Raw genomic sequence first — 13,979 nt, 5'->3', positions numbered from 1 at the left:
GCACGGTTCCCTCCCGAGCAGAGGATCCATTCAGCCACCAGTAGATAGACCCGATGGCTTTTCTAGGTAAGTACCTCCCCACTGTAGTACTGTTCTTGCTGACTGGGGAGGATGTGGGAAGTTAATAAGGTCTATTTGGCACCAGGATCCAGTACACCCCTTTGGAGACAACACATTTTCTTAAGACGGTAGGTTGGCAGAACTGAGCCCTTAGTATGTATCTCCAAGATAAATTAAGCATCAGATGACCATTTAATGGTATGTGCAGTTCAGAAATGCTAAGAGTCATTTTTCAATCACATGGATTGTGTTAGGACCGTTATTTACTAGCCCACAGAGGCTTGGGCTCATTTTGAGCACTTGCAGAAGACACTCTTAGTGTCGAGAGTACAATCACTTAGAGCACAGAGGACGATGACAGCGTGGATAGCACTAAAACACTATATACCACTTAGCTTAATATAATAACAGCCAGCTGGGAAGGAAAGGACAGGTCATTCAGAAGGGGCTGTGTAAGGTGAGGAACGCAGAGGCAGTACAGGAAACTCAAAGACGTGGAAATGGAGTTCGAAGTATGGTGGGATGGAGATGGCAGAGCACAGGCCAGTGCTCCCCCGAGCTGAGTTTGCTTAACCTGACAAGAACAGGCTAAGAGAGGATCCGCAGACCTCTAATGGGGAGCTGTGGAGAAAACGGAACCAAACTCTTTTGCAGGTGCACAGCAAAATGACAAGAGGGAAGTAGCACAGGTTGCAGTAAGGGAACCTCTTCTTACTTATAAATTAAAACAAAGCCACGGTGGGGTTGTAAAACACTGAAATGGGGAACCAGAGAGGCTGAGGGATTTTCATGTTTGGCAATTTTCAAATTCAGCTGGATAAGGCCCTGAACAGTCTCATCTAGCATTGAAGTTGGCCTTGCTTTAAGTAGATGGCAAGACAAAGGACCTCCAGAGATCCCTTCCAACCTAAATTCTGCTATAATGCTGAGTTCACACCTCACACTGCAGGTCACGTTTTTTCTTCTGACTCTGTTGTCTCTTCTCCTAGCATTATTGATCTCTCAGTGGGGTTTGATACAGTCCTAAGAACTAGCTTTCTTGCCTCAAGTGCGGACAGTTTGCCTCCATTCACTAAAAATAATTGAGGCAATTAAAGGGACTATGTTTTGGTAGGACTGGAGCCAGACAGCCTCTCAGACTCTATCTCCCTGAGAGGCAATCCCTGAACCTGCTGCCCTCCACGAGGGCAAACCACATGTCTGGGTAATATTCCAGTTTGCGAGCAATTCCCCATAAATCTCTGCTTGGTAACAGACAGGACCTGAACCCACTGGTCCTCAGCACCAGCACAAGCACAGCTCAGATGCTAAAAATGAGTTTACTCCCTTCTTTGTTCTTCCTCCTGAAGGCGCAACAAGAGCTACTCTCTGGGTTAGGTGTTGGTCAGAACATGACAAGAAAATGCTTTCTAGCCAGGTGCCAGCCACATGGCAGGGAGGAGACTGTTACCCTCAGGAGCACTGAGGTTATCACAGTCAATACTCAGGAAAGTGATGTCTGCTATGTCAGGCTACACGTAAGATAAATCGAACATAACCATCAAAAGCAAGGCATAGCTCGTGAGTGTATGGGACTAAAATACTGTGACTTCAACCGTGCCAAAAGTATATATCTCTAAGCACACCAGTCAGGACACAGTTGTGTGTCCTGATTGCTAACTCTTAGTCCTCTTCTTTAATGTTTATGAAGGAAAATACACTGTTCAGCACCAGCAGAACAAAACATTAAAGGTGGAGGTGAGAGTCAAACTTGGATCAAACTGGTTAGTTCCTTGCCAATTCAATCACATCTCCGTGTCTGATTCAGTTGATTTCCATAAAGCACAGAGGGCTGAATCCCACACTGGTGGAAGGTCAGTCATGCTTACTGAGGAAGGATTTGGTCAGCATGAGCTTTTCAGGTACACCTATCTAATCATCCACTGAAAAAGCTTCAGGGTAAAGCTTCAAGCAGGGTAATAAAGTCACTGGAAATATTTGGGTCTTGCACGTGCAGCCATCTGGGTGCAATTAGTCTCACTGATGTCAACAGCATCCTACTCACCTGCCCCAGGCTATAAGGCACTCCAGAAATCATTCTATGACACGGGTTTTATCTCAGGGAGACAAACCTCACTTGCAAGAATGTGTTACCTGTGGCAGCAGGTGGAGTGGCCTGAGCTGCGTAACTGTGCAATCATATCCTGGGATAACAATTTACAACAGCATTTTCATTAACCTCTATTAAGTGAGAACACTAAAGCTTCTTTCCATGTAAACCCAGAACAGAGGTACTGACATCAGGGATGTTATCCCAGACCAGTGCTGGACTAGCAACACAGAAGCAGACCCAGTGATGTCTTGTAAGGCATCCCAGGTAATGAGCTTGTGTAACTTCAGACTAATTCTTAGGAGAGAAACACAGTGGGACAAACACAAGGACCCTAGTGCAGATAAATAGTTGTGGCCATTTTCAAAAGGGGAAAAAACGGCTTGTTGGAAATTCAAAGAGACAAAGGGGATGGTGTAAGCAGGAGGGCAGCAAGGTTGGGTGTTAGCTAGGACCTTGATGCTGAAGGATGCAATCAGCAGACAAAAAGAGAAAAGAGCGAGGGCAAGCTGGGAGAGGGGCAATGGCAGGGGGTAATGGAAAAAGAAAACAGAACAAGGAGAAAGTGAGGAGAAAGGGTGGTAAAATGTAGGAAACAGACAGGAAGTAACCACGTTGAAGAACAGGTAGGGTCTAGCAGATATGTGGAGCATACTGATGTGGGCTGGGACAGAGGATCCTCTTTGCGCAACAGGGAAGTAAATTGCCAATAAAGCTTCTGCAGGCTGAAGGGAGATGATCCTTCTCTACTCAGCTCTTGTGAGACACACCTGGAGGTCTGCATCCAGTGCTGGGCTCACTATGGACATCCTCAAGCAGGTCCAGTGAAGGCTCACAAAAACAAGGAAGGGCTTAAAGCACCTCCTACATGGGCAAGAGGCTGCGCGAGCTGGGCCTGTTCGGCCTGGAGAAGGTTCGGGGCCCTCATCAATGTGTGCCAACAACCCAGACAGAGGGTGTAAAGGAGGAGCCAGGCTCTTCTAAGCTGTGCACACAAACTGAAGTACAGGAAACTCCATTCACACACAAGGAATACTGTTTTGTGCTAAGGGTGACAAAACACTGAAACACGTTTCCCAGCCTGTCCGAGTCTCTGTCCCTGGTGACATTCAAAATCCAACTGGCCCTGGCTGTAGGCAACCTCCTGTAGCTGGCCCTGCTTTAGGTCTGTACTAAATCTCCCAGAAGCATCTCCAGCCTCAGTGATTTTGTGAAGTTCATGCAGCCAACCCGGACTATCCCACAGGAGGATGCAGACCCATGACCCCACAACGAAATAGGCTCAAAACACAGCAGAGGGAATTCCCTGTAGGAGGCACATCCTGATCCTTCTGGACCCACCCTAAAACAACAGCTCCAGTGGGGTGTCCTCAGGCTGGGCAATGGCACTGAGAGCAGGCCCAGGCTGAGAGCCAGGTCCTACAGGAACATCGAAATCCTCCCATCTTGCACAGGCAGCACCACCACAGCTTCCTGGCTTCAGCAACACTGGTGTGGTGATTTGATTGTCTCCTGCACCCCTGGGGAGGAATTCCTTGCTCTCCAGTGTTCTGTGCACTGAAGGAGAAAGGATTTGCTTGAGATCACTGAGAAAGCTTGGGACAGGGCTGGGACCACAGCCCCCAGTTTCCCAGCTGAGTGCCCTGTCCACTAGCCAAGGATGCTCCACCTGAACACACACATCCCAGCTACCCTTGACTGCTGGTCAGGTTTTTGCAGGATGGATCTGTGGAAACGCAGAACTCATGTCAGAGCCCCAGGGACAGCACCATGAAGATAAGAGAGAAGGATTGCATTTGACAGGCTACCTCCAGTGCACATACAACCCTCTCCTTTTGGAATAGAGAGAGAGGGGGGGAAAAAAAGAAAAGAAAAAAAAAGAAAGAAAAAAAAAACAAACAGGTCCTAGGTAGACAGGGAGAAGCAAAAAGCTGAAACAGGAAGGAATGGTTGCTTTAAGAGGTGAGTTTGCAACACTTTGGCATTTGCCTCTGAAATGAGCTCTGAGAGACAGAATAGAACCTGCCCTGCTATCTGCCTTATTTTACCTAATCTTGGGGCTACATGTCATCATGGAAAGTGCATGTCAAACCCTTTAACTAACAGTGTCCTGAAGTGTGGCATCGCTTCCTGGATGACTATAATAAAGTAAAATATATTATTTGGTAGAGACTCTGATCTGCAGAAGGAAGAACAGCCCCTGCCTCAGCTAGACAGACATCAGCCAGCAGAAGGGGAAAAGAGGAGGGAGTATGGTGCAGAGGCAACGCTCAACTACAGAGGCTGAAGACCTCGCGGCTGGAGAGAAGAAAAACTTGCAAGGGCTGCAGAGGATCAGCTTGCTTAAGCACACTCTGCCTATTCACCAACCCCGCCAAGAAATTTAACCTCCTGTCTTCATTACCAGTGAGGTAACAGCAGGCTGGAGGAGTGCTGTCCTTCACCACAGTATTTTTAGAAAGTGGTGTCCTGTTTTCCAAATATCCACGGGTTTCCAGCACCAACTGATAGTGTGAGCATGGACACAGGTCTCCCTTCTACTGAAGAGATGGGGAGCTTTGCTGGCAACTCCAGAAGGCCAGGATGTCATCTGTGGGAAATCAGATTGGAGAAGAGAACTCTGCAGATGGTGGACAGGAAAAGGGATTGACTGTTTTCAGTAGTGCAGGTTGTACACTCACAAATTCAGTCAAGTGCCTTATGAAAATCCTCTCTCTTGGGGATCTGACTTCCTCACGTGTGGGCAAGGAGGGGGGTGTTAGAAAACAGAATTGCCTATTCCAAGTCCCTGTGAATTTGGGGAAGAATAGAAAAAGAATGACCAAATGGATCTGGCAGAGCACAACAAAAAGAGCAACGTCTGGCTGAGCTAAAAGCCTGCTAAAAGCATAGCTGTGATGGGGTTTGTGGCAGAACTCCAATTGACTTCAGCGTGGCCAGGATTTCACTACAAAGTCCTTAAAAAAAAGAGTGAGGTTAAAGACTCCCCTGTGCCCTATTACTAACCCAGAAAAAAAAAAGGCAGTTAGGCTGTGAGAGGTGATTTGTCCAGCTAGGAGCCAGATCACCTGCAAACGATGGGTGATCTTTGATCTTGCCACCAGAAGGATGAGGCATTTACTGATTACACAGCAGTGCCTGAGAAACCACTGCAGAGCAATAAATGGAGGGACACATGGGGATGCTGGTGCCAACAAACCCTGGAGATGCAGACCTGGAGGGCTGAAAGTGATTCCGCCCCTTCAGACACTGCTTCTGAAGGTGCAGGGGCTGGGCAGCATGCTATAGACACACAAGTCCCAGGTCAGCAAAAGAGATAACTGGTCTCTGCGTTGAGAAGTGAAAATATCTGCAACTTCTGAGAAGGGTTTCTGGGGAGGAACTCTGGAAATGGTCATTTGCAGTAACTCAAGGGGGCACACAGAGGATGCCTGAGTATGTCTGTGAGTGTATGCATGTGCACAGGAATGGATGAACACACACGTGACATTAAGAAGGAAAAAGGTTTAAGCATGAGGACACCCAAGAGCAAAGCATTGAAAGTTCCTGCTCTCAATAAAGCTAAGGAAGTTTTCTTTCTTAAAAATAAATGTAAGAAGGAAAAGTCAGATGTCTTCTGAAAAAGCACTATCTATGAAGCTCCTGGAATTTAGTCCATCTTTAAATCAAAAAAATCACTGAAAATTTAACTACAGACATGCTAGGGGGCGGATCCTTATTACCGTTTATGACAAAAGAATGAGGCTGGAAGTATTCCTGGTGAACTCAAAGCTAACACAGAGGTGATGTAATTACATTATGGATATGCATCCACTGTATGGAGGTAGGTATGTGGAACATACCCTTCTGCTGAAACAGAAGAGGCATAGGAGTTATATTGAAACAAGAACACAAGTTTTGCTGTGAGCTCGTCGTATCTCCTGTCTTTAAATGTGAGATGAAATCAGCAACAGGAAAATAATGCTCCTGTCTTTGGGACAGGTTCTTCATTCTGTATCTAGGATATTAAATGGCAGCAGTGCTTAAACTGAACACATTACTCAAGCAGTTTACAGCTCTAGCATTAATATACACGTTGATTAAGTCCAGTTCTTATTGTGACGTGGGCAAGGAATTTGCTACAATCACTAAACAACAGATAGTATGAAAACCTTTGAGAAGTGACACATTGGGTCCAAAGAGAAAGACTGTTATGCAAAGCTTTTGTCATTAAAAAGTAAAAATTGAAGCTTTCTGACTTGGTGCCAGCCTTCCCTGCCTTTATCCAGAGCACAAGGGAGAGCCTGGTGAAGCGGCGTGCCAGGGAAAGCAGGCTTGGGTGCTGGAAAGTGCTGGGAGCGGTGCTGTTGTACAGAAAAGGAACTCAGCACTTGTCCTAGTTGGAGAAAGAAGGTAAAATAAAAAGAGCAGGTATTCCAGAATGATAAAGATCTACAGGAATTAGGCCTCATACAGTTTTACAGTGTGCTATTGCTTGTGCTCTTGTGTCTGCATGCACTAAGCCAGCGAGAGCACTTGGTGGATGTGCAGCACTTTGAAAGACAAGCCAAGTTGTTCTGCACACAGAAGCAGTTTCCTGCACAAGGCATCTATTTTGCACCAAAGTCTATGTTGTAGGTACAACTAAAGGACTTTAAATTTACTGATGCAGACTCTACTTTCTCTAAAAATCCCTATCATTGCAGCAAAGGAGACTGGGGCAAGGGATAAAGCCCGGAAAATTATTTGCTGTGAAAGAATTTCAGGCTTATCTGCCTGGGTAATGAGATACTTGAGACCTCAACACAATACAGAGCACCCAGATCTAAGGAAATACAGATTGCCCATGTGAGTAGAGGCAAAGGCAGGCAAAGAAACCACCATGATCTGGTTTTCCTGATAGGGTTTAGATCTTCTTATGTGAAACAGAAGTTTTAAAAGGCTTGTGATCTCCAAAGACACAGAGATCAACTGGTAGTTAAGGATATGAGACTAAAAGAAAACGAGTTCAGAGCTGGGATGGATTCCCTTGGCACCTTGTGATGGAGGGTTACTAATAGAGGAAGTTAATTAGAAAGCAGAAAAATATCAAATATATGAGAGACGCTGAAAGGATTCAATGGAGGGAGCATGGTTTTTGAAAGCAGCCTCTCTTACTGGGAGAAGTTCAAAAAGAAAGGAGAAAACTCAGGGGCAGCCAGAGTCTCTGTGCTGTTACCAAAGGCTTTCCAAAGCAGATTTCATGTGGAAAGCACAGCACAGCCCAGTTACAAAACTGTGACCAGAGCTTCAGACCAAGGTTTCCCCAGTACGTGTAAGTGAAGCAAAAGAAAAGAGGGGTTGTCCAGGTACACCACACATAGGTGCACATATCCTGCCCTGGCTGGGCTCACTGGGAAGGGGCAGCCCATCACTGTCAAACAGCAGAAGGCTCGGGGCTTCTCCCTGTCGGGAGCTACAGCAGCTACACAAGGCAGTGCTGGCCGGAAGCAGGACTAGTCATGGGCACCTGCTCTGAGACAACATGACCGAGACTCAGAAACATCAGGAACAAAGGATACAAAGCAGAGCAAGGAGCAGCTGAAAGGGATGTGAGCAAGTCGGTTGAATGAGACAGAGCAGAGTAAAAATAAGCAGAGTATAAAATCAGCAGGAAAAAAAAAAAAAAAAAAAAAGAAAGAAAATAATGACAGAATCACAGAAATATTTTTTTCCGTGCAATCCCCATGGCCAGACATGTGCTCGCAGCACTCACCCTGCCCTGGGGAGGTACAAGGTTTGATTGCTTGGCTCAAGCAACGTATGGCAGTGGAGAGGAGAGCTGGATGAGCTAGCTGTGATTGTGATTCACAAAACTAAGTCAAGAGACAGGTAGCTGTGACAAGCTCCGCTGTTCGTAAAGAGGGCTGAAACCAGCTACCCTCCAGTGACTCCTCTGGCAACCACAGGGTCCGAGAGCCATGGTGAGGGGCACCCTACAGGAAGAGAAAACCTCCTGTATTTAAGCTTTGTGCAAAACTGTGCACACCACGTTCCTGGGTCTGTGGACAAACAGATCCATTGCCTCCATTTCCTGTTGAAATTCAGAGCTGCGGAGTGAAAACGGCAAGAAACTGATCAATTTAACAACCAAGGCCTACTTGGGAAAAGGATGTTCATTTATAGAGACAGTCACTGTTGTTATTCACAGAGCGGAGGATGCGCGGGCAGGGACTGAAGAAAAGAGGAGCACAAATATCTTTCCTCTTTGCAGCAACAAAGACGCCCTGGGAGCAGGGGACTGCGAAGCACTCCGAGCAGAAGGCGCCTGTGTCCCTTCTCCCTTTCAAAAGCCAAAACATTCATCGCACACACGCCGTGCTTGGACGGAGCCAGTGAGTGGCCTTTTAGCAGAGCACAGAGCTCATTTGCTGGGAAAAATCCCAGCGCTGCTTCTCACAGCTACGCAAGAACAGCTGGGCTTCCACCGCCGCCCCGGGGCCACCACTGCTACTAGCTCTCTCTGGCTCGCAAGCAAAGGCTTCGGCTGTCCATGCGGCAAGCAATCAGTAACATTTCCAACCCTAGCTGTAAACTATAAACAGTTTTCCAATTTGTGCATTCCTAACTGAGCAATGAGTGCAATGGTTCCTGCTGCTGAGGGCTAAATAGGGGTCACAGAGCGATAGTACTAACAGTGAATTATTTATGTACTGTAGCACGGGGATTTAGGGTCATGACCATGGGAGGAAAATATTCTGGGTCACCCCTCCTTGCTACAGAACACAACCAGCTTTGAAAACAAATAGCTGATATTCCTCATTCACTGCACAAGATTCCCTAACTCGTTCCTGCACTGAAAATAAACCAAATAGTCTGCTCACTTAAGAAATGCTTGAGAAAAAAAAAAAAAAAAAAAAAACAACTGACAAACTGATGAAAACAAACCCGCAATCAGAGATTACGAGCAGACAAAGCATTGCTCGGTATAACTCTCAGAAATCAGCCCCAATTTCTCTCTGGAGCCCAGCATGCATCAGTTCCGGCTGTGTAACTCCAGAGCAAGATCCAGACAAGAGGCAGTCACATATGGCCAGGCTGATCCTATAATCATTAAGATCCTATAATCATTAAAAAATCAGCTGTGTTTAAAACATTCCAAGTGTTTCTGTAAAATATGAATACTTTAGCTCCTGTTTTTCAAAGCACTTCCACTTACTGCTCTTAAAAATGAACCTAAGTATCAGTTCCTGGCACTGCTCTGCCCGGGATCACGGCAGTGCCTCTGCTTTAAAGGTGCATGGTGGTGCCTGAAAGCAGGACCGGATCTTCAGCTCTGAAATGCACACACGTATCGCAGCGCACAGTCAGCCTTTCATTCCACATGAGAGTGACGGTTCTCCTGTGGATTTGTAAACCCTCCTTTCTATCAAAAGACAGAAAAATGAGCCCTGCCTCCATCAAAACATTCATTCTAATGGAGTTAATAAGGATTTTCTGTAAAAGCTGGATGAGAAGGTAGCAGAGAAACAGCATCTACACACAGCTCTGCTAACCGACCATTTACAATGAAATGAAATTTAAAGCAGGATCTTGCTTATGCTGAAGTGCAGGGGGGTCTTTCTTAATCTTCCCCACGTGTAGGATACTGTTCGCAATGGGCTCTTTCTAGGACAGCAAGGATTTCTGTTTAAACTCTTGCTCTCCTCATTCCAGAGGTTTTGGTAGGATGCACACGGAGATTTAACGCACATGTCATCCCTACCGTGAATTATTCTGGATGGTACACTTAACTCCAATTGACACAGCCTCAAACAGATATAAATACCTGACGACATTCTGGTTTTCTCTTTCCCTGTTACTCAGCAGCAGCAGTTCTCAGAAGCAAACAAAGACAAACCATTCCACTCCACACATTTACATTCTGCTTAGAGCACAGATAGCATTATTCCTCAGATAGTGCAGACCCTGTCTGCTGGAAATGCACTTCATAATATTTAAACCATCCTGCAATGTTGATCAAGTTCAGGTAACACAGTTCTGAAAGGTATAATCTTTTACCAGCTACTGTATTATAGAAGTCAATCAATTCCTTAAAATGCACTGAAAGTCAAGCTTTCCAAGCACTCAATCTGCCATTCATACTTCTACACAGAGGTGAATCATTTCACCAGAACTTATCTAAATAAAGAAAAGCAAGCATCAAAGAAATGAAAACATCAGGAATAATTCAGACAAGTCTGGCAACACTGTCTCTGATTTCAAAGGAGCCAACCCCGTAGCTCATTGGAGCTAGAGCAAAAGTAATACATGGACAGGCAAGCCAGATCTCCAAATTTACTGTGAAGATAATGCACAGGCAAAGTTGCCTTAAAGCCAAATGTGCTGGACACTTGGGGAGCTAGCCCTTGGTTAAGAAAATACTTTAAAGAGCCCATTTTCTGACTATGCTGTTTTCAGGACCTGCACAGACATAAGTGACCAAAGAGTTATTACAATATTTCTAACATTGCAATGTTATTTTCTTGCAGTGATGGGGTTTGTGGTGGAATACATGGGCCAAACCCTTAGCAAGTATAAAGCAGCATTACTTTTTGGCTTTGCTGAGGAAACGGCAATTTACACCAGCCGGCACCCCCGTGTGTGTAGGCTTATAAAGCAAGGAGTCTAAATAAAACACATCTTCCCAAATAAATGAAAACTGCGTCATTCACCTCTTTTTTCAGTATAAAAAGCTAAAAATCTTCCCCTAAGACTATGTTGACTGCATTTGAAGTTCAGTCTCAAAAATATGATCCAAGGTTTTACTTGTTTTGATTAAAAGTTCTTAATTAAAATAATTTCTATGGAACATCATCTGCAAGAAGCACGGACTTTTCTCACTGATGTGCTCACAGCTGTTCTTATAAAGAAGCTCCTTGACAATTTATGTTCAAACATGGGAACCTCCTGGATTCCCAGCACACTAGAAGTACACACCATTTGAAGGGACTTGAATGCGAGCTGAGAACGTACATGTGCTTGTCCAAAAGAAGTATCATGGAAGCCTGAGCTTTTGCTTTTAAACAAGCTTTTCTCTGACACATCAAAAGAGTTTTCTCTGATTAAAAATGTTAAAGCAGCAACGAGAAAAGGATATCAAACTAATTCCCTAGCAGTCAGACATAAAGGACTATGAGCTTGAGTTATCTGATTTAAAGGGGAGAAAGAGAGAAAAAAAAAGCAATGGAAGAAAATGCACACTCCCTGCTACCACTGCTTTCCCTAATAGCCCTGGGGCTGCCCGGCAAAAGACACTTGGTGGAAGGACGCAGAGCAACTGCCTGCACGTTTCCTCAACTTCTCCCCGGCTGCCCCAGGGGTGCGGCTCCTCAGGCGGACAGGGTGGGACCCGTGGGGTTGGGGACCCCCAGGAGCGCCCCCTGGGGCCATTAGTGGTGGTGCTGAAGGGGGTGGTGGAGGGCAAGGGAAAGTGCCCCCCTGCTGGGGGCTGAGGGGGCACCGGGACGGGTCCCTGGGATTGAAGCTGAAGGGGGTCGGGAGGAATGGGTCAAGGGGAGAGGTTGTGCCTGGACAGACAGCACCAAGGGAGGGGACCCTGGATGGATGGTGAAAGGGAAAATCCGTTGTTGGGTGGTGCCAAGAGGGAACTCTCAGACAGCCCACGCAAACGGGAAAACCTGGGGTGAGTGGCTCAAGGGGAGGCCCTCGAAAGTGACAGTGCCATGGAAAATCACCTGGCCACGAGGGGCAAAAGGAGAGCTCTTAGACAACCCATGGAAAGCAGAAATGCTGGGAAGGGTGGCGCAAGGGGTAAACTCATGGCCAGGCAGTGGCCATGAGTCAAAGCCTTGGACACATAGTTTGGAGGGGTGCCCCCTGGACAGGTAGTGCTGCTGGGGAACCCTCGGACAGCCAGTGCAAAAGGGGAACGCTCAGACACCTGGCTCAAAGGGGAAATGCTTGGACTGGTGGGGCAAAGGAGAAACTCTTGGACAGGCTGTGCAGCTGGGAAGACCTCGGTCTGCTGGCTGAGAGGAGGAACAGTGGAACGGGTAATGCAATGGGGGAACCCTTAGCCAGACAGAGCAAAGGGAAAACTCTTGGGCAAGCAGCACAGCGGGGGAACCTTCGGGCAAAGGGGCGTCCCGAGGCGGCGGTGGGGGCAGGACGGCATCGCACCTGTGTATGTTCATCTCCCGGGGCGGGCGCCGCGCCTTGTCGTAGGCCACCTTGGCGAAGACGCCGGCGATGAGCACGAAGGCGATGGCCCCGCACGAGATGTAGACGGTGGCGTTGGTGCTGTCCTTGTCCGGGTCGTACTTGTCGGCGTCCCCGTCGGCGCCGTTGCTGCCGTCGGCGGGCAGCGCGCCGCTGGCGGTGGTGGGGTGGGCCCACTCGGGGCTCTTGTAGTTGCGGCACAGGCTCTGGTTGAGCTTCTCGGCGCGCTTGTTGCAGCAGAAGCGGTAGAAGCAGGTGCCGCAGCAGTAGCGGAATCCCGTCTGGCTGTTGTTGCACTCGAACTCCTTGTCCCACTGCCCGCTCACGTCGTAGTACCCCCAGCACGTCTCGTACGCCGGGGCCGAGCCCCCGCCGCCGCCCCCGCCGCCGGGGGGCGTCCTGCCCTTACCGCGCCCGGGCAGCGCCGTGGGGGCGGCCGCCGCCGGGCCCGCCAGCGTCTGGTTGAGCAGCTCCTTGCCCGGCCTGGGGGTCCGCCGCGGCGCCGCCGCCCCCTGGGTCCGGTTGCCCTTGGCGCGGGGGGGCCCGGCCGCCTGCGCGGCCGGCGGCGGGGCCGGGAGCTGCAGGGCGAGCAGCAGCAGGAGCAGCAGCGGCAGCAGGTGCCGCGGCCCCATGGCGGGGCGAGGCGGGGGCCGGGGGGCGGCGGCGGCGGCGGCGGCGGTGGCGGGGGGCGGCGGCGGGCAGGGGGGGGCGCGGGGCTCAGCGGCCGCGGCGCTGCCCCATGGGGCGCGGGGGCGCCGCTGCCGCTGCCGCGGGGGGCTCCTCAGCGGCGGCCGCCCGGCGCCGGGCGCTTCATGCCGGCGGAGCCCGGCGGAGCCCGGCGGGGCGCGGCTGGAGGCGGCGGGGTCCCGCGCGGGCCGGCGCTGCTCCGGCGAGGGGCTGCGAGAGACGGGGAGAGGGTCAGAGCGCGCCGCGCCCCGGGCAGCCCGGCCCGCCCCCGCCCGCCCCCCGCCCACGGCCTTACCATGCCGGAGCGGGACCGCAGCGCGGCCGCGAGCAGCAGGCGGGCTGCCCGCGCTCCGTGCCGAGCCGAGCCGTACCGAGCCGCTCCGGATTAAGCCCGCCCACCGGCGCCGAGCCCGCTCCTTACATCACTCCGGGCCGGCGTCACCGCACGCCGACGGGCCGGGTCCGAGCCCCCCCCGAGCCCCCCGACCCGCCCGGGGCACCGTGCAGCCCCCCACACACACACCTCCGCCGCCGGCCCCGGGTGCGGGATGGGTTGCCGTGCCCCCGCGGGGCCGTGCGCGGTGCCCGTGGGCTCGGAGGGCTGGGGGGGGTGGGGGGGACACGGCCCCGCCGGGCTGTGCGGTCCCCGTGGGTGTGCACGGGACGGCGGTGCCCGGAGGGGCATGCAGGGGGTGTAGGTGTGCAGTCCGTGTGTCCCTCCAAGTGTGTGCGCTGGGCGTTCATGTGTGAGGTTACAGTCCCCACAAGTGCAGGAACGCGGTGGTCCCTGCAAAAGTTTGAAGGCTACATAGACCCTGTAGGTGTGTATGGGTTTTAGGGACCCTGGGGACAGACGCATGGTTACATTCTCTGTTGGAGTGCGTGGGATGTGTGGCCCCTCGGTGTGTTTGAGCAGGCCCTATAAATGTGTACAGGTTGTTTGCACGGAGCCCTGCAGACAGGC

General features: G+C 50.0%; 1 protein-coding gene across 1 annotated transcript in view; it reads right to left on the bottom strand.

The window, feature by feature from the left end:
* SHISA6 (shisa family member 6) overlaps nucleotides 1–13,428 on the bottom strand; it is a 254,479-nt gene extending 241,051 nt beyond the window's left edge. Inside the window, exons 1-2 of the mRNA XM_027471237.3 lie at nucleotides 13,311–13,428; nucleotides 12,290–13,225 (exon numbers count right to left, since the gene is read on the bottom strand). Coding sequence (XP_027327038.1) covers nucleotides 12,290–12,960 — 671 coding nt within the window. The 5' untranslated portion in view covers nucleotides 12,961–13,225; nucleotides 13,311–13,428. The remainder of the gene's footprint in view (nucleotides 1–12,289; nucleotides 13,226–13,310) is intronic.
* Between the last annotated feature and the right edge of the window lie 551 nt (nucleotides 13,429–13,979).

Source organism: Anas platyrhynchos, chromosome 19, assembly GCF_047663525.1.
Source record: "Anas platyrhynchos isolate ZD024472 breed Pekin duck chromosome 19, IASCAAS_PekinDuck_T2T, whole genome shotgun sequence".
NCBI classification, from domain to species: Eukaryota; Metazoa; Chordata; class Aves; order Anseriformes; family Anatidae; genus Anas; species Anas platyrhynchos.
This window is presented reverse-complemented; position numbering and strand designations above follow the sequence as displayed.